This window comes from Notolepis coatsorum (assembly GCF_963971535.1).
Source record: "Notolepis coatsorum genome assembly, chromosome: 1".
Lineage (NCBI taxonomy): Eukaryota > Metazoa > Chordata > Actinopteri > Aulopiformes > Paralepididae > Notolepis > Notolepis coatsorum.
The window spans coordinates 13,217,817-13,236,960 of NC_140165.1; the positions used below are offsets into that span (position 1 = coordinate 13,217,817).

The following is a 19,144-nucleotide window of genomic DNA, read 5'->3' on the forward strand; positions in this document are numbered from 1 at the left end:
TCTGAGGAGCTTGTCGCGGCTCATGTGCATGCGCGCGCTCGGCCAATCAGAGCAACGCGGAAGGACAAGTGGGCTGCCGAAAGTATTTACGCGTACTGCGCATGCAAGGCATTTTACAGAATAGAAACATTAAAAAGAATGGAAGGGGGGATATACAATATTGTTTGGAAGTGAGGATTCGCTACTTGTAGGCACTGGACATTTAAAGCGCTATTTCAGAACCATGGACAGTACCGGACCACACTGACTAAACCGTTTTGGAAATGGGGAAAGCATGCAGGCTCAACCAAAATGGACTCCAGACAAGGCTCGAGCGAACCTAATGGGATAGTTCGGATAGTATTTATTTTTAACCAGGGTCATATATATTACTTGTCAGCAGTGTAATCGATGGAAGTAATAGATCAGAGAAAATGCCAACTCAAGTCAAGAGTTTTATTTGTCACGGCATACAAGCATACAGTGAAATGCGGGAGGTCATGCCCGCAGCGATTGTGCAATAATAAAAGTAATAAGAATAAGACATAACAGGTATAATGTACATAAAGTTTACAAAAAGCATGGTAAAGACATGCTAAGGTCCTGTGATAGTGCAATACAATGTTAGCTATGGATGAGGCACTGGGTCTTATGTACACTACTATACAATACTATACTATACCGTCTACAGTTATACTATATATCCTTATGCTATCTTGCTATTTCCATCTATTTACTATACAAGAACCACTCCTGTTCTTTTTTTTTTAAAGTGACCTTTTCATTGTGTAAAGTGACCGTTGAGAGTGAGCGTGTGCAGCATGTGTGTGTGTGTTCATGCTAAAGTGACTGTGTGAGCGTATACAGTGTGTTGTGTGTGTGCTTGTGTGGAGTTCAGTGTTCAAGACTGATGGCCTGGGGGAAGAAGCTGAGCCGAAGTCTCTCTGTCCTAGTTGCTGGTGTGCGCAGGCGTTTGCCTAACCGCAGCAGCTTGAACAGGCTGTTGTTGGGGTGGTGAGGGTCTTTCATTATTCTGCAGGCTCTGGATTTGCACCTCTTGTTATATAAGACCTGCAGGGGTGGTAGTGCAATACCCGTAGTACGCTCAGCTGAGCGCACCACTCTCTGTAGGGCCTTCTTGTCCTGTGCCTTGCTGTTTCCATACCAGGCAGTGATGTTTCCAGTCAAGATGCTCTCTACAGCTCCGGAGTAGAAGGACTGGAGTATCTTCCCCGATACTCTGAACTTCCTTAACTGTCTCACGTGGTAGAGGCGCTGCTTCGCCTTCTTTACGACCGAGTCTATGTGTTGTCCATGTCAGGTCTTCTGAGATGTGGACCCCCAGGTACTTAAAGCTACTCACCCTGTCCACGGTAGCCCCGTTTATCCACAGTGGTGTGTGTGTCCCCTGCTGTGTTTTCCTAAAATCCACGATCAGCTCCTTGGTTTTACCAATGTTCAGGAGCAGGCTGTTGTCCTGACACCAGCGTGCCAGTGCATCAACCTCCTCCCGGTAGCGTCTAGTTTTTTACCAACGGATTTCCAGTTCCGCGTTCGTGTTCTGCGATCTGATTGGCCACTGACGTTTCTGTTGCGATCTGATTGGCCACTGACGTTTCTGGTCATGTGACATGTGCGCCCAATCGCGTGACGCGCCCATTTCCGCCTCTTAACAGCCTGCAAACTACCTAATGCCTAGTTTATCACTGCTTAAGCTTAGGCGACTCTTTCGAAGTTGGTTAAGGGTAGAGTTTGGAATCAGGGCTGGTGTTCTATCGCCCTGCTCTAAGACAAACTCTAACCTTAACCAACTTCGAAAGAGTGCCTAAGCTTAACCGGTGATAGAAACAGGCGTCACACGATTGGCGTGACCAGAAACGTCAGTGGCCAATCAGATCGGAGAACGCGAACGCGCAACTGGAAATCTGTTGGTAAAAGTAATCAGGCCTCCCGGTAGGCCTTCTCGTCGTTGTCAGAGATCAGCCCCACCACCACTGTGTCGTCAGCAAACTTCACTATGGAGTTGGAGCTGAACTCGGGAACCCGATACTCAGGGTGATGGTGTTCGAGGTCTGACTGCCTGAGGCCTTAAACTCAGAAAGTCTATTATCCAGGCGCTCAGAGCGGAGCTCAGACCCAGCTCGATCAGCTTGTCCACAAGTCTGGTGGGGACTATGGTGTTGAACGCTGAGCTATAGTCAATGAACAACAGTCACATAGCCCCCCTTCTCGCTGTCTATGTGAGAGAATCTGAATCTGAATAATATGACTTCAATATTACGTTTTGCAAAGTTATGGATGATTGAAACTTTAATAATTCGGAGAGGCCAAATGTTTATAAGCCATATATTTGAATAGACTTGTCTCAAGGGAGGGGGGAAAATGGGGGAAAATGCTATGCATTATAAACTTTGTAAAATTGAATAATGCAAATAAAGATATATTGAATTTTTTTTTTATAATTCTGGTTACTTGGTGATGAGCTACGATGGTGCATGGTCAAGCGAACATGACACATCACCAACTTCATCCATGGGGAATCAGAACATATAGTTATTAAGTATTCGCAGGTTGAGTCATTGGTACAAGTTGCAAATTATATTTACTAGTCAACAACCTGTGATTTTAGATTTTGTTGACAAGTAGCTAGATTGGATAGACTTCTAGCTTGTACATCACATTTATACAGTAAATTAATATATCACCTGCCGTATTAGAACCCTGATCAATAATACATTATTGGTCTTTATAATACACATGGATAATCTTTATTTTAGCATTTTCAAAGTGGAAATGCCATTCCAAAAATAATACATTCCAGGCTCATATATAATTATAATGAAAAAGATGAACTACCCCATAGCCAAACACACGTCCTATAGGATGTATTCATTATTTGATCATATGAGCTCTGTATATTTCTGTACAATTTACAACCTTGCGTTGTATGTTAAATACATTATTACAACAACAATAAGCTTTTATAACATTATTGTTGACATCAAACTCCAGCAATCGGAAGTCTAAAATATGACTTCAGCATTACTGATCATCGCCGGTCCCCTCTCCCTCCATGTTTAGCAGGATACGCAGCCTCCACATCTAGCTGAAATGTTACTCTGCTCATCAGGCATCCCCTATGGTTTGGACTTCAACAAACGCACTGATACACCACACCATGCTCTCTCCTCTCTTTCCACTCGTAATGTTAATGCTTCAAATCTAGTCACAATTTCTCTAGATGTGTTTCTGTCATACAACATAAAATCACAGATTGGGGCATAACTTCTCTGAGCAGTATTTACCAAAACGGACACTTTTGATCAAACTGATCATCAGCTCAATAGTTGCTTTTATGTTTCATGAGGTGCTCTGAATCTGCCCTTACAATTTTTTTTTCTGTTTTACCATGGTACAACCATAGTAAATGTAATGGCACCATTAATAACATGGTTATAACATGGTATAGTCCATTTTAAAACCAATTTTAATCATATAATGCCAGGATACATTTTTGTAGAGATGTTTTCTGATGACGCTGAGTTGAGCAGATGGTTTCCTCTTGTTTGGGTTACTACTGATCATAAACAGATGACATTTACACAGGACTGGGTCTCACCATGGGCCATGTGTATAAACCAATGCCTCACTATGGTACAGGATAATAATACATGTATGACTCTGACAACATAGTATGTTTCATTCCTTGAACCATTTCTTCAGAATATCAACATGTACACCAATAGACACTAACAATAGAGGCCTTGGATGGAATGTTTGTGTACTTCTCTTTCTTCCAGTATGATTTTATTAGGATCCCCATTAGCTGATGCAAAACATCAGCTATACTCTATGGGGTCCACATAAACATGTTACAGATAAGACATTTTCAGACAAGCAACCAAGTGGTATTAAAAATCAGAAAGTGACTATATACTTTCTATCAAACATATTACTATACATACCGCATTCCTAATCATATGGAATCATATAGTACAATTACATAACAGTATATATTAATATGCACTCAATTCACAAGCTGTGAGAAACCATATACTCTTACCACCTATTTGTATAGGCTACTAATATTCCTGTCACAAAAAATACAATAAAGTAAAAATAAAAGTAACTATGTGTGTGTGTCTATAGTCTACATGTACATAATGTGTAGGCGTAGGGCTGTTAGATGTTGTTTCAGTTGTCTTTTAAAGCCTGTATTGTAAACAAAAAGCTAAATGTAGTTATGTTTTACTTGTATGCGGTACATACTCATAAAGGTAGGACTAATTTCAGTTTTTTTTAATCCATATATAGGCCACATTAAACCTTCCACTTACTCAAACGAAGTCGAGGTCACCCACACTACAGGCCACCACCAACAAAAGACTGTGTTTACCAACCCCGAAAAGTCACCCATTTAAAACAAAACGCGTCACCCCAGATGACTCATCTTTCTTTCAGTCCCTTGTCAGGTAGCTCGGCTCGCTGGAAAACGAGATTTTGTCGGATTCTAATTTACTCTAAATAATTGTAAGAGATAAATACAAGAAAAAAGTAGCTGCACAACAGTGGTGACGGCACACATTATTGTTTTGGAGCGTCCACAAATTAACCACGTTTCTCCAAATAGTTTGATTCTGACGGGACATGTGTCTACTAGCTGGGCCACTTGGCGTTAGATTTCTGCAATATTCATAGTTGTGTATTTTAACAATTTTATGCGAAGAGAAAACACAAGCGACAGAGCATTTTGACAGTACAGAGGAGGACCGGGCTGGTTGAGTCTACATGGCTCTCACAGAGTGTTTAAGACCAGCCCCCTGCCTCGGCCACACTATCAGTCTATTGACACTCCTAGTTACTTCAGCTTTTGTTTCGCAGCAGAGAACGAGAGAATAATGGCAGAAGTCGCCCCAGCTCCAGCTCCCGCCGCTCCGGCTAAGGCTGCCAAGAAGAAGGCAGCTCCCAGACCCAAGAAAGCAGGTCCCAGCGTCAGTGACTTGGTCGTCGAGGCAGTGTCTGCTTCTAAAGAGAGGAGCGGTGTGTCTCTTGCTGCCGTAAAGAAGGCTCTGGCTGCCGGTGGCTACGACGTGGATAAGAACAAGGCTCGTGTGAAGACTGCCATCAAGAGTCTGGTGAATGAATGAATGAATGAATGAAAACTTTATTTAACAGATTGCAGAATGGGTACAATACAGTACGGCTCAATACATACAATTGTTAAGGGGATGCAGACCTGAGAAAGACGTTTGTCTTGTTTCCATCAGGGTCCCCCATTTTCAATTCATATAGACATATATGACATACATGACATACAGATAGTCAGTACTGCTACATCTATACATTTATGACATACCAGATTTGCAAATACAGTACTGTTTGTGATACAGAAGGAGTCAAGAAAAGGGAGTATATACATTTGACGTAGAAACTGTACATTGGAGGTTGGGTGGGGGGGGGTTGGGTACATTGGGATATTGACAACCATACTGGGTAATTTACATTGGAGGTGGTTGGGGGGGGGGGGGGGGCACACTGTATAAACAAGTAACACTGTACATTGAGGGGGGGGGGGGAGGAGACACTGTACAAAACAAACACAATTGTACATTGAACTATTGACAAAACCATACTAGGTAAATGACTGTACATTGGAGGGGGTTGGAATGATTGGGTTAGGATATTTACAGGGGCCAGTGTTGAATTGCAGTCTCCCGTAGGTGTCCCTTGAGAGAGGTTTTGAAAGTGGGTAGTGATCCACATTCCTTTACAGCTTTGGGTAGGGCGTTCCACATTGATGTGGCATAATTGCGAAACGTGTTTAGTCCCTTATTTGAGCCGAATCTGGGTTTGACATGATTTGTGGAGCTCCCTCTGGTGTTGTGATCGTGGTATTCACTGACCTTTGGGAAGTATTTTGACATGTACATGGGTACCTTGGTCGTGTAGTGTATCTTGTAGACCAGGCCCATTGCAAGTTGTTGTACTCTGTCGTCTACTCTAAGCCATCCTAGGTTGTCGAAGTGGGCAGGGGTGAGGTGGGTTCTAGGAGTAAGGTCAAGCAGTAGTCTGACCAGTTTGTTTTGAGATGTTTGTAATTTTGTTTTTAGCGCCTTTGAGGTGCTTTGGTACCATGAGGTGCAAGCATAGTCGTAGTACCCCTGAATGAGTGCTCCTGCCAGAGTCTTCAGGGTGTTCTTGTTTACCAGAGAGGAGATCCGGTACAAGAATCGAGTTCGTTGGTTGACTTTTTTTATTACATTGGATGCCATTTTGTCACAGGAGAGATTAGCCTCTAGGATGGACCCCAGGTAGGTAATTTCATCTTTCCTTGTGACAATATTGTCACCCACTGTAACTGAGAAGCCGTCGGTCTTGCTGACGAAGGGAACCCTGGTCCAGGTCAAAGGTACCGGAGCCTCCGGCTCTTTCAAGATCAACAAGAAGGCTGAGGTTAAAGCCAAGAAGCCAGCGGCAAAGAAACCAGTCACCGCTAAAAAGCCCAAGAAGCCTGTTGCAGCTAAGAAGGCTGTTGCAGCCAAGAAGTCTCCCAAGAAAGTCAAGAAGGTCGCAGCCAAGAGTCCCAAGAAGGTCGCAGCCAAGAGTCCCAAGCAGGTCGCAGCCAAGAGTCCCAAGAATGTCGCAGCCAAGAGTCCCAAGAAGGTAGTAGCCAAGAGCCCAAAGAAGGCGAAAAAGTCTGTTACTCCCAAGAAGGCTCCAGCGAAGAAGGCTGCCAAGCCCAAAGCAGCGAAGAAAGCAGCTCCCAAGAAGAAGTAAGCGTCCAAAGCAGAACATTGTTCACATCAAAAGGCTCTTTTAAGAGCCAACCACCATTTCCCATGAAGGAACAATGCATTCGATGTAATAGTCTACATTGAGGGGAAGGGGTCTTCTAATTATACAAAACATGTATTTAATTGTTTCGATCTGTAGTTATTTGAACCAGACGGGGAACGAGTCTCACTCCTTCCAAGCCAATTTGTATATAAGCATAAGCTAATTAATGATTAATTAAAATATAGATCAGACTGCATATCACATCCATACATGTGGAAATGCATACATTGCTGCCATCATGGTGCATTTGTTACCGCGTAATGACTGCTATGGTACTGTTTCAATGAGCCGGAGGGCGGGATGATTTGAATCACAATTATTGTATATAATTATAATAGTTATAGTTACAATATATTGCTAAACTTTCAGTCTAGCTGACTTATCAAATCAAACCACGGCAGAACGATGCATTAGTTACAATGGATTACAAAACAACACATTTCCTTGTCAACATAAATACTTAAGTATTCATTCTTCCCATTTATGGAAACGGTACATAAGTACAATTGCATGTATTCAGACCGGTTTGGTTAATTTGTCTTGTCAATGTTGCGCATGTAATTAGTCATTAGTCTTCTTGGGCAACACGCCGGAGTTAGTTTAGTTCCTCTTCATTACGCACAGCCAGCTGCAGATGACGGGGGATGATACGTCTTCTTCCAGTGAACAAATCTAAAATACAGATGTATTATTTAGGTCAATAGCATACCCCACCCTCTTCATCTTATTTATATATTTTCTCCCTATAACACTCAAGAAGGAGGTCTGAACTATACCTGTAGTGTGCTCAGTGCTTTCTGAAAGGACAGTTATGAAATATTAGTACACTTCCCACAAAGAAGCGTTGTTCTTGGCAAATTACAGCATAGCATACTGTAAGGACAACAACAACAACAACAACTACAACAACAACAACAACAACAACAACAAGGTAGTCGGTCATGGCAGATACATGAGACTATCTCAGTGTAGCAACGCACAAGCATGCATTTATATCACATAAAAACAATATATTTCACTAGCAAGGCACAAGCATCCATTTATATCACATACAAACAATATATCTCAGTATAGCAATGCACTGAGCCACATGAAGTTGATAAAGACGGCTTCATGGGCCAAAACCAAATGTAGGGATCTGAGGTTTTTAATCAGAGCAAACATGGAAGAATGACACAGATGAACAGATAGGAATAGTTGGTAATTCAGTCATGTACTTGACTGACACGGTTCCCAGAGGAACACTGGTATACTTCAGAAAAGGGGCCTGCCTGCTACAGGATCAATTCAGAAGAATCAAATTAGAAGTTTTCTTTTCTTCGTTGTCACACACACTTTTGGCCAGTGAAAAGACAATGTGAATGTGGATGCAATTTTCAAAATTCCAAAATATTCGTATGATTCTTATTGTTTTACGATCAATGCACATTTTGTAAAATATGAATAGAGTTAAGTTTAAAAAAAAAAAAAAAATGTATATATATAAATATATATAGTTAAATTTCCCCTGGGTCTCAGGATGATGTATTGTATTGGAAAAACAACACTTCCTCAAAACATTTTCAGATGTAAACCTACAAGATACACTACACGACCAAGGTACCCATGTACATGTCAAAATACTTCCCAAAGGTCAGTGAATACCACGATCACATTCACAACACCAGAGGGAGCTCCACAAATCATCAGATTCGGCTCAAACAAGGGACTAAACACGTTTCGCAATTATGCCACATCAATGCGGGTCCACATAGAAAGACAACAGAAAACACAAAACATAACAACATGAGATACATATGACAATCACAATTAACAATGATAATCTAAAAACAGTAAAACATTGTGTCCCCCACCCACCCAACCCCACCTACCCAACCTCCTCCAATGTACAGTTTCTACGTCAAATGTATATACTCTCTTTTCTGGACTATTTTTGTATCACAAACAGTACTGTATTTGCAAATCTGGTATGTCATAAATGTATAGATGTAACAGTACTGTCTATCTGTATGTCATATGTTATGATTAATTGAAAATGGGGGACCCTGATGTAAACAAGACGAAAGTCTTTCTCTGGTCTGCATCCCCTTAACAATTGTATGTATTGAGCTGTACTGTACCCATTCTGCAATCTGTTAATAAAGTTTTCAATCAATCAATCAAACCCTCCCTCCACATTTGTCCATGCGCGCTTCTTGGTCTCAACCACGTCCTCAGAGAGGGTTCAAAGAAGCAGGCGGTTGGCCAGTTGCTGCATTCGTTTGTTTTCTTACATACGTTACAATGAGTGGAAGAGGAAAGGGAGGTAAGGGACTTGGTAAAGGAGGCGCTAAGCGTCACCGCAAAGTGCTTCGTGATAACATCCAGGGAATCACCAAACCCGCTATCCGTCGTCTGGCTCGTCGTGGCGGAGTGAAGCGTATCTCCGGTCTAATCTACGAGGAGACTCGCGGTGTTCTCAAGGTCTTCCTGGAGAATGTGATCCGTGATGCCGTCACCTACACCGAGCACGCCAAGAGAAAGACCGTCACCGCCATGGATGTGGTCTATGCTCTGAAGAGACAGGGACGCACTCTGTACGGCTTCGGCGGCTAGACTTTTATTCAACCTTAAAGGTGTCATGCAGTGCTATTCCTAGCACTATTTGGGCAACTTTACACACTTCCTGTGAGTCTATGTAACACATGTGTAATTTTTATTCCAAAAATAATCATTGTTTTATATTTCTAATCTTGTACTCAAAACCAGCATTTTTCAGCCTCATGAAATCAGGCTATTATTTGGCTTGGCTCCACCCACACTTTGAGTGACAGCCACCCACCAAATAGCTCCGCCCATCTCCCCGTCATTCCATCCAGGTAGAGGTCTGAGGTCTTAGGTTTCAGGTTTTTATTTCGACACGCAAAAACATATACCGATTTTACTAACTAATACAACATGGCTGTACATTATGTTTGGGATCCAGAGAGCGACCCACAGTTTGATCCCGAAGAAGAAGAAGAAGGCGATTTGCTACAGCGAGGCTTACATTACATCGTTTCCGATTGGTAAGTTGATTAATTGCACTATTAGTTACTTACTGTTATATAATAGTTGTGTACTTCTGTCGCGCGCGGCCCGTCGAAAACACACACTCACTAACGTTAGATTGTACTGACACTAACCCCCAAACAACAGCGATCGAGGCTTACGTTACATCGTTTCCGATTGGTAAGTTGATTAATTGCACTATTAGTTACTTACTGTTATATAATAGTTGTGTACTTCTGTCGCGCGCGGCCCGTCGAAAACACACACTCACTAACGTTAGATTGTACTGACACTAACCCCCAAACAACAGCGATCGAGGCTTACGTTACATCGTTTCCGATTGGTAAGTTGATTAATTGCACTATTAGTTACTTACTGTTATATAATAGTTGTGTACTTCTGTCGCGCGCGGCCCGTCGAAAACACACACTCTGTCCCGATGAGAGTCTCTGCTCGGAGACTGTTGCTTCTGTGAACAGTGTGACTGAAAGATAAAGATGATTGACTGTTGCTTCTGTGAACAGTGTGACTGAAAGATAAAGATGACTGACTGTTGCTTCTGTGAACAGTGTGACTGAAAGATAAAGATGATTGACTGTTGCTTCTGTGAACAGTGTGACTGAAAGATAAAGATGATTGACTGTTGCTTCTGTGAACAGTGTGACTGAAAGATAAAGATGACTGACTGTTGCTTCTGTGAACAGTGTGACTGAAAGATAAAGATGATTGACTGTTGCTTCTGTGAACAGTGTGACTGATTGTACTGACTGACACTAACTGTACTTGACGATTGAAATTGGGGGACCCTGATGTAAACAAGACGAAAGTCTTTCTCTGGCCTCCATTGATTGATAATTTCATTCACCCTCAAATCTACTAGGTGCACGTGCGGAAATTGTGAACGGATGCCAACAGAGACTGAGAATGTATGCTGCATGGAAGTTCCACAGGTAAAGTAGTAACACAAACTTGCATCTTGGTAGCACTGAAAACCATGCATATGGCTAACGATTTAATTTTCTATATATATAGGTCAGACGTCGAATTAACCAGGAACCAACTGGACTACTGTGCATGGTTGATCATCCGGGATTGGATCCAGTGTGCTTCAACCCCTATACCATCCAAATGGCAACTAATATCTACAAGGCAGATTTTGGCCGGATACCAGAAAGCGGAATCAATAAGTAAATAATATTTATTACAGATTTATATATTTTTTTACAGGTGTTTCTCCATCTTGCATCTCTCAGACTATACTAATCTTTCTTGCAAACACAATCTAATCCTTATTGCACATCACATATAATCAATGCTTGCTACTGTCCAATGACATGACATGACAAATGGTTATTTCCCAGCTTTTTTTTTAATTTTATTTGTGCATAAATATAATACTTGATTTTCTTCAGCCGTTTCAGATATATCGCGTACAGATGCTTTGTCGCGTGGTGCTTCGGCTACTTAGGCCACAGAGTGAGGGTAGTAATCCCATCCTGTGTCGTGGTTCGAATCCGCACAGAATTTCCGGATGTTGATGGTGTCTATACTGGCTTCAGACCGGTACAGGATTGAATCGTGACACATAGCCGGCTACCGCTTCTTCCATGGAAGGCCTGTCGAACTGTGCGCACAAAGGTTCTGGGATGGCAATCGCCTCTACCACCTGGATATATTGTTGGGGGTCACGAACGACGGAGTCAAACAGGAGCGCCATCAGCTGGTTGACATAGTCTGTAAATGAGAAATTGTTATTTGTTTTGTCATGTTAAAAAGGTTATTATTTATTCAATTTATTGTATTCCACTGTAAGTGGAAATATTTTTCTATTTATATAGGTCATGTGTGTGCAATAATAAATGTTGATATTTTTACTTACTGAATGTCGCTGGGATTTTCCTTGGTTTTATTGTGTGTCCACCTTTTTTGGCCTTTGGAAAACTCATCTTGTACGCCGGCTCTCCAGAAGCGTTTATGGCTTGCTGGCGATTTGAGTTTTCATTGAAATGCATGGCAGCTAGGTATAGTCTGAAAGGAAAATTTCAATAAGCACAAGCAATATATTTGTAGTTGATCTGAGGTTATCTAATGCAACATAATGAGTTATTTGACAAATCAGGAGTCCATAATTAGTCATTTGTACACAATATAAAATACCTGCAAAGCATTCCTATGTACGAAAAAACCACGTTTTTTGGGGCAAAACGTAAAATCACACTGTGATAGGACTCCAATGAAGACGTTTGATGGTGTGGACTCAATTTGGCGACATCTTTGATGATCCTTGTGTTTAGCAAAACCTTCTCGAGCTGGTGGGCCGGTTTTGAGTCTAAAGTAAAAAAGAAATTGCATTCAGATATTTCATTAGAGTATATTACAGTAGATTAGAATTATTCAAGCAAGTATACATTTGAAAATCACACCAATCTAGAATGAGGACATAAATAAATATTTTGAGTATATATTCATGATGAAAGACAGACAGACATACCAGGTTTAACCCACTTGCTACTATCTCTTGATACACGGTCAGCATGAAGACAACGCGGATAGAGTGGTTCTTCGTCGTGTTCATGTACATTCATCATGTGATTGAGACATGACTTCCACCTAGCAACCCTCTCATCGGCAGACTTCGACGTGGCAGCTGTCCAGTAGAGGTGGTTTGAAATGTGCAGGCGCCACTTTTTTATGACCTTGCAGTCTTTCGCCTGTGCAATTTTGTCAAGCTTCTTAGACAGACCTTGAATTACATAACATAACATAACATTACATAACAGTCGTATGACATACATGACATACAGATAGACAGTACTGCTACATCTACATTTTTTGACATACCAGATTTGCAATTACAGTACTGGTTGGGTGGGTGGGGGGGGGGGGGGGGGGGGGGGGGGGTTGGTAGGAGGGGTGGAATTGAATGTGGGATGCCTTTCGACATACCTTTGGCCACGTGCCACACATCGTAGAAGTGTTTGATGTCGTGATCTCTCAGGTACTTTTGGATCTGCGGGTGACGGTCTGTGACAATACAGTCCAAGGTCACGGATTTGGCGTCCAGAAGAGCGAGGCTTCTCCTCAAGCCCTCCAGTTCCATATGGTAGCTGCCTCCCACCTCATTGCTCTGGAACAAGGAAGGGAATAGCCTTTTCAAAATTCCACAATTAACATTTCCTAACCCCCGCTCACACACACAGCCAGCCAGACCACTTCACACCCCGCTCACACACACAGCTACAGCGATTCAAGATTCAAGACCGAGAGCTTTGTGTTCGTTTGAGCACAATGAAGGGTGCAGTGTCTCTTCAGACTTGTTAATTACCTGAATTAGTTGGACGTCTATGACATGATTGGTGGCGAGTTCCATCACAGAGTAACTTCCGTACTTAGCACTGTGGCCTGTTGAAAATAATAATAACAATTTCAATCAATGTAGTGCAATATTAAAAATGTATTCATAAAGTAGGAATTTGTCATTGGGGAGCTTTTTCTAACCTGGACTATCGGCTCGCATGTCACCGCCGATTATCACGCTTTCTTTCTCGCTTAATCTGGCGAGGGTAACGTCTTGGTCCTTGGTCCACAAACTTAGAACAGCAGGTTCCAAGAACTTCTTGGCGTGTTCCCGAAACGCTCTGTACTTTATTGTGGAGACGTGTAACGCATTTAGGACCTAAAAGAATAAATGAATAACGCTTTGTTAATATGCACGTGTGAATCACAAACAAAAACATAATGTATATCTGACTTGTCAATCAAATCAATCAAATCAAATACCTTCTCCATTTGGGTGAAAGATGAGCCAGTGAAAAATACTGCTGCAGAAAGCTGAATATTTCCAGCTGGTGTGATGCCGATGAGAGGCTGACTCGCCCATTTACGGCTGTATTTACAACCGGGGCAAACTTGGGAGACAGCCAAGAAGGTCCCTCGCGTAGTTTTGGTGATATGACATTGAGCATTGCACACCGGACACTGTTGAAATAATTCCAGTAGACTGTCTTCGTAAACGATGTATTTCTGGACCTCATAGATTGGTTTTGACGGTTCCCTGCTCGAGAAAAACACAAATAAATAACACGGCACAACTATATAGCTTTTGTATTTTTACGGGCCATGGAGATGTTTGTAACAACTAACTTACGCTAGAATCGAGGGCTCGCTAATCAAAGAGTCAATGTTGAAAGTGGAATCCTGCGGCGGCTCTGGAACATCGATCGAGCTGTCGGTCACTCCATCGTCATCGTCATCAGACTCCAGTCGTGGTCTTTTACTGGGTCTAAACCCCTTCACAGGTGTTGACGTGGATGGTCCCTGTTGATTAGACCAGTATCCAGTATTTTGTGTCCCCACCGAGAGCGACACGACTTTCGCCTGAACACCTATTTACAAAACATAGTTTAGTCAAACAAGGGATTTATTGATAACTTTGCTCACTCACTCACTCACTCACACACTCACACATTGTGACCTGCTCTGGCGTAACAGCAACATGGTCACCACACTAGAGCTAGCATTGTGACCTGTGTAACACCAACATGGTCACCACACTAGAGCTAGCATTGTGACCTGGTGTAACACCAACATGGTCACCACACTAGAGCTAGCATTGTGACCTGGTGTAACAGCAACATGGTCACCACAATAGAGCTAGCATTGTGACCTGTGTAACACCAACATGGTCACCACACTAGAGCTAGCATTGTGACCTGGTGTAACACCAACATGGTCACCACACTAGAGCTAGCATTGTGACCTGGTGTAACAGCAACATGGTCACCACACTAGAGCTAGCATTGTGACCTGTGTAACACCAACATGGTCACCACACTAGAGCTAGCATTGTGACCTGGTGTAACACCAACATGGTCACCACACTAGAGCTAGCATTGTGACCTGGTGTAACAGCAACATGGTCACCACACTAGAGCTAGCATTGTGACCTGTGTAACACCAACATGGTCACCACACTAGAGCTAGCATTGTGACCTGTGTAACACCAACATGGTCACCACACTAGAGCTAGCATTGTGACCTGGTGTAACACCAACATGGTCACCACACTAGAGCTAGCATTGTGACCTGGTGTAACAGCAACATGGTCACCACACTAGAGCTAGCATTGTGACCTGTGTAACACCAACATGGTCACCACACTAGAGCTAGCATTGTGACCTGGTGTAACACCAACATGGTCACCACACTAGAGCTAGCATTGTGACCTGGTGTAACAGCAACATGGTCACCACACTAGAGCTAGCATTGTGACCTGGTGTAACACCAACATGGTCACCACACTAGAGCTAGCATTGTGACCTGGTGTAACAGCAACATGGTCACCACACTAGAGCTAGCATTGTGACCTGTGTAACACCAACATGGTCACCACACTAGAGCTAGCATTGTGACCTGGTGTAACACCAACATGGTCACCACACTAGAGCTAGCATTGTGACCTGGTGTAACAGCAACATGGTCACCACACTAGAGCTAGCATTGTGACCTGGTGTAACAGCAACATGGTCACCACACTAGAGCTAGCATTGTGACCTGTGTAACACCAACATGGTCACCACACTAGAGCTAGCATTGTGACCTGTGTAACACCAACATGGTCACCACACTAGAGCTAGCATTGTGACCTGGTGTAACACCAACATGGTCACCACACTAGAGCTAGCATTGTGACCTGGTGTAACAGCAACATGGTCACCACACTAGAGCTAGCATTGTGACCTGTGTAACACCAACATGGTCACCACACTAGAGCTAGCATTGTGACCTGGTGTAACACCAACATGGTCACCACACTAGAGCTAGCATTGTGACCTGTGTAACACCAACATGGTCACCACACTAGAGCTAGCATTGTGACCTGTGTAACACCAACATGGTCACCACACTAGAGCTAGCATTGTGACCTGGTGTAACACCAACATGGTCACCACACTAGAGCTAAATTTGATTTGCAAATACAGTACTGTTTGTGATACTGAAGGAGTCAAGAAAAGGGAGTATATACATTTGACTGTATATACTGTATATATACTGTATATTGACAACCATACTGGGTAATTTACATTGGAGGTGGGGGGGGGGGGACACTATACAAACAATCCACATTCCTTTACAGCTTTGGGTGAAAGCGGTGGGTGAAGGGGGCCAATCTAAACAATTCTGGGTCACATTATTACACATTATTACATTACATCACACTGAGTTACAAACCTACCTTGACTCTTGACATGCGAACGAAGTGTTTTCATAGAAAGCTGTGTACCAACAGAACGAATCTTTGGGTTGTCTGTCTGGCAACTGAAGTCCCTTGAAGCAGGAGAAAGGCGTACATTGCCGCTGGAACTTGTGGTGGCCTAAGAGTTACCAAATCGTAAATCAATTACAATATAATACAAGCCACTAAATATAACGTTACCTTGTTTACCTCTCACTAGTTGTGTTCTTTTATTTAGAAGTTATGACTAGCTTGCTTCAATAGTTTTCTATAACGTTACTTTATAAAGAGCAGCAGTTACTATAACGTTAGATGGTATTTATGATAACATATCTCACACGACATATCTACTTACTATTTCTTGTGTCGGGTCGCGTATTGAAGGCACAGCTCTTTTGGTTAGCACCAACATGGAGACCACTCCAGCATCAAAAATACCTTGATTGGTGACGTCGTCGGCGGAGAAATGTGCAGTACAAACCCGAGTATTAGACGTTGCAACGGAACTTGGAGGGTCACCAAAAAGGAACTTGTTCCATTGTTGGCGAAGTTCGGCATCAACGGGGAAACTGTGCAAAGACTTCTCGGTAGCTCTACAACCAGGAACATTACATCTGCGGGGTTTGCTGCTCATCGTGAAATTGAGGCGAGTGACGGCAATTTCTGTTTCCAGGTTGTATCGGCTCCAGGTACCAAGAATGGAGGCGGGCATTAGGTAAAACCACACAGCCAATCACATCACCTTGCGCTATAAACAGCGCCCCGTGACGTTGCCCAGCTCGTCAAATCAACATGACCTGATTTACTAGAGGCAAATAGGGGATGGGCTGTAGCTGAGGAATTCGTCAATATAGTATTTAGGCCCAAAAACACATTGATACGAACTCCTATTACTATAATACAATGCTAGAGACTGAAAAATGACATTTATAACGCATAGCCCCTTTAACTATCCAAAACCCAAAGGCTCTTTTCAGAGCCACCCACCTTATCACTGAATGAGCACACTATCTACATACGTATATTATGTACAACTTAATAACTGATGGTGATTTTAATAGTGAGAAGACTAACGTGAAAGACGTTTCAGTGGCCAGTACACTAGTCTCATCTCACGGCGGGGCTTCCTGAACATGTGAACAATTCAAATTAAATTGATATGCCTCAAGATTATTCATACAACACTTTTAAAGTAATATATTAGATTCAAATCTATTGACATACAATGCAATTACACCTACAGTACAATGTAAAGAAGGCATCAACCTATAGTGCAAATATAACTGTTAAATGCAATATAGTAAAATGCTATGTATACAGGTGAATACACTCATATGTATTACTTGTCAGCACTGGCAGTGTAATCGATAACTATTAGATCAGTTCTGTTAGTTAGTTCAACTTCTGGCCATTTTGAGAACCTACGGTTTAGTCTTCACTTCAACAAGAATAATACGCTGGTGTGACGAAAGTCTGCCCATACTAACGCGGAGGCGCAGTCGTTGCTGATTGGTCTCAACTCTGGGAGTTCGTTACTCCGCCTACATCTCACACGATTATTGGAGGACTGGTCTTTTGGAAAAACCGCCAACAAAACGTCTTTCCTGATTGGGTGAGAAAACACAAGCCTGACTATAAAAGGTTACTCTCAGTCTTAAACTCACTGCATTCATTTTCTATTTCTAACCCTTTTAACGTAAGAGAATAATAAACATGTCTGGAAGAGGCAAGGCTGGAGGAAAGGCCAGAGCTAAGGCCAAGACTCGCTCCTCTCGCGCCGGGCTTCAGTTCCCCGTCGGTCGTGTCCACAGACTGCTGCGTAAAGGCAACTATGCTCAATGCTCATCGTGTTGGAGCCGGTGCTCCGGTTTATCTGGCCGCTGTGCTCGAGTACCTGACCGCTGAGATCTTGGAGTTGGCTGGAAACGCTGCCCGTGACAACAAGAAGAGTCGTATCATCCCCCGTCATCTGCAACTGGCCGTGCGTAACGACGAGGAGCTCAACAAACTGTTGGGAGGAGTGACCATCGCCCAGGGTGGTGTGCTGCCCAACATCCAGGCTGTCCTTCTGCCCAAGAAGACCGAGAAGGCTGCCAAGAAGTAAATTATTTAGCCTCTTCGACAAACCCCACAAAGGCTCTTTTCAGAGCCACCCACCTCTTCTTGAAAATGCAATATTTCCGTTTGTCTAAACGTACGTTGTCGTCTCGCTACCTCGGACATAAGTGTAAGACGATAGACTCGTAATGCATAACATTTGCCCGTGTTCACTTATGGGTACACTTGTACAGTGCTGTTTAGAAGTAATGTTTAATGTGTTGTCTGTCTGCAGTGTTTTTGTGCCTGTTTTGAAGGCTTAACGATATAATATAAAATTATAAATGCGGTCAAGTGATGATTAATTTTAACTGAAAAAAACAATATGGGTAGTAAGACATACAAATTACAGCAAATTAATTAAATTACATGTAAAAAAGGATTATATGCAGGTATGTACACACGTGTATACGTGTATATGAATGTCTGTGTATATATATATATATATTTATTGTAAGTCAAAGCAGTGACAGCAGTGACAGGTTTAACGTTATAATATAAAATTATAAATGCGGTCAAGTGATGATTAATTTTAACTGACAAACTATGGGTAGTAAGACATACAAATTACAGCAAATTAATGAAATTACAAAAAATGCCAAATACATGTAAAAAGGATTATTTTGGAAACCGGGAAAGTCAAGTCAAGAGTTTTATTTGTCACGGCATACAAGTATACAATGAAATGCGGGGGGTCTTGCCCGCAACGATTGTGCATAATACAATAATAATATAATAAGAATACAATAGAACGACATTGTGCAATAATACAAGTAATGAAAGTAGGGTATATCGGTATATGTACATGAGTTATTTACAGAGCATGGTAGGACATGCTAGGTCCTGTGGTAGTGCAATACACTGTTAGCTACGGATGAGGCACTGGGTCTTTATGTACACTGCTATACAATGCTATACTATACAATCCACAGTTATACTATGTGTCCACAGTCATGTGTGTATAGT

The 19,144-nt window shown here is 42.3% G+C and overlaps 2 protein-coding genes across 2 annotated transcripts; both read left to right on the forward strand.

The window, feature by feature from the left end:
* Positions 1-4,877: 4,877 nt before the first annotated feature.
* Positions 4,878-6,756, forward strand: LOC311232219 (histone H1-like; the record flags this gene model as incomplete). Its single annotated transcript, XM_084318947.1, has 2 exons — positions 4,878-5,114; positions 6,358-6,756. The coding sequence occupies 2 exons, from the start codon at positions 4,878-4,880 to the stop codon at positions 6,754-6,756; spliced, it is 636 nt and encodes a 211-aa protein (XP_084175073.1).
* A 2,343-nt stretch (positions 6,757-9,099) lies between these two features.
* LOC311240232 (histone H4) lies at positions 9,100-9,411 on the forward strand (the record flags this gene model as incomplete). The annotated part of the gene is made up of 1 exon (XM_084328780.1): positions 9,100-9,411. One exon carries the CDS (start codon positions 9,100-9,102, stop codon positions 9,409-9,411), a length of 312 nt encoding a protein of 103 aa, XP_084184906.1.
* Positions 9,412-19,144: the final 9,733 nt, after the last annotated feature.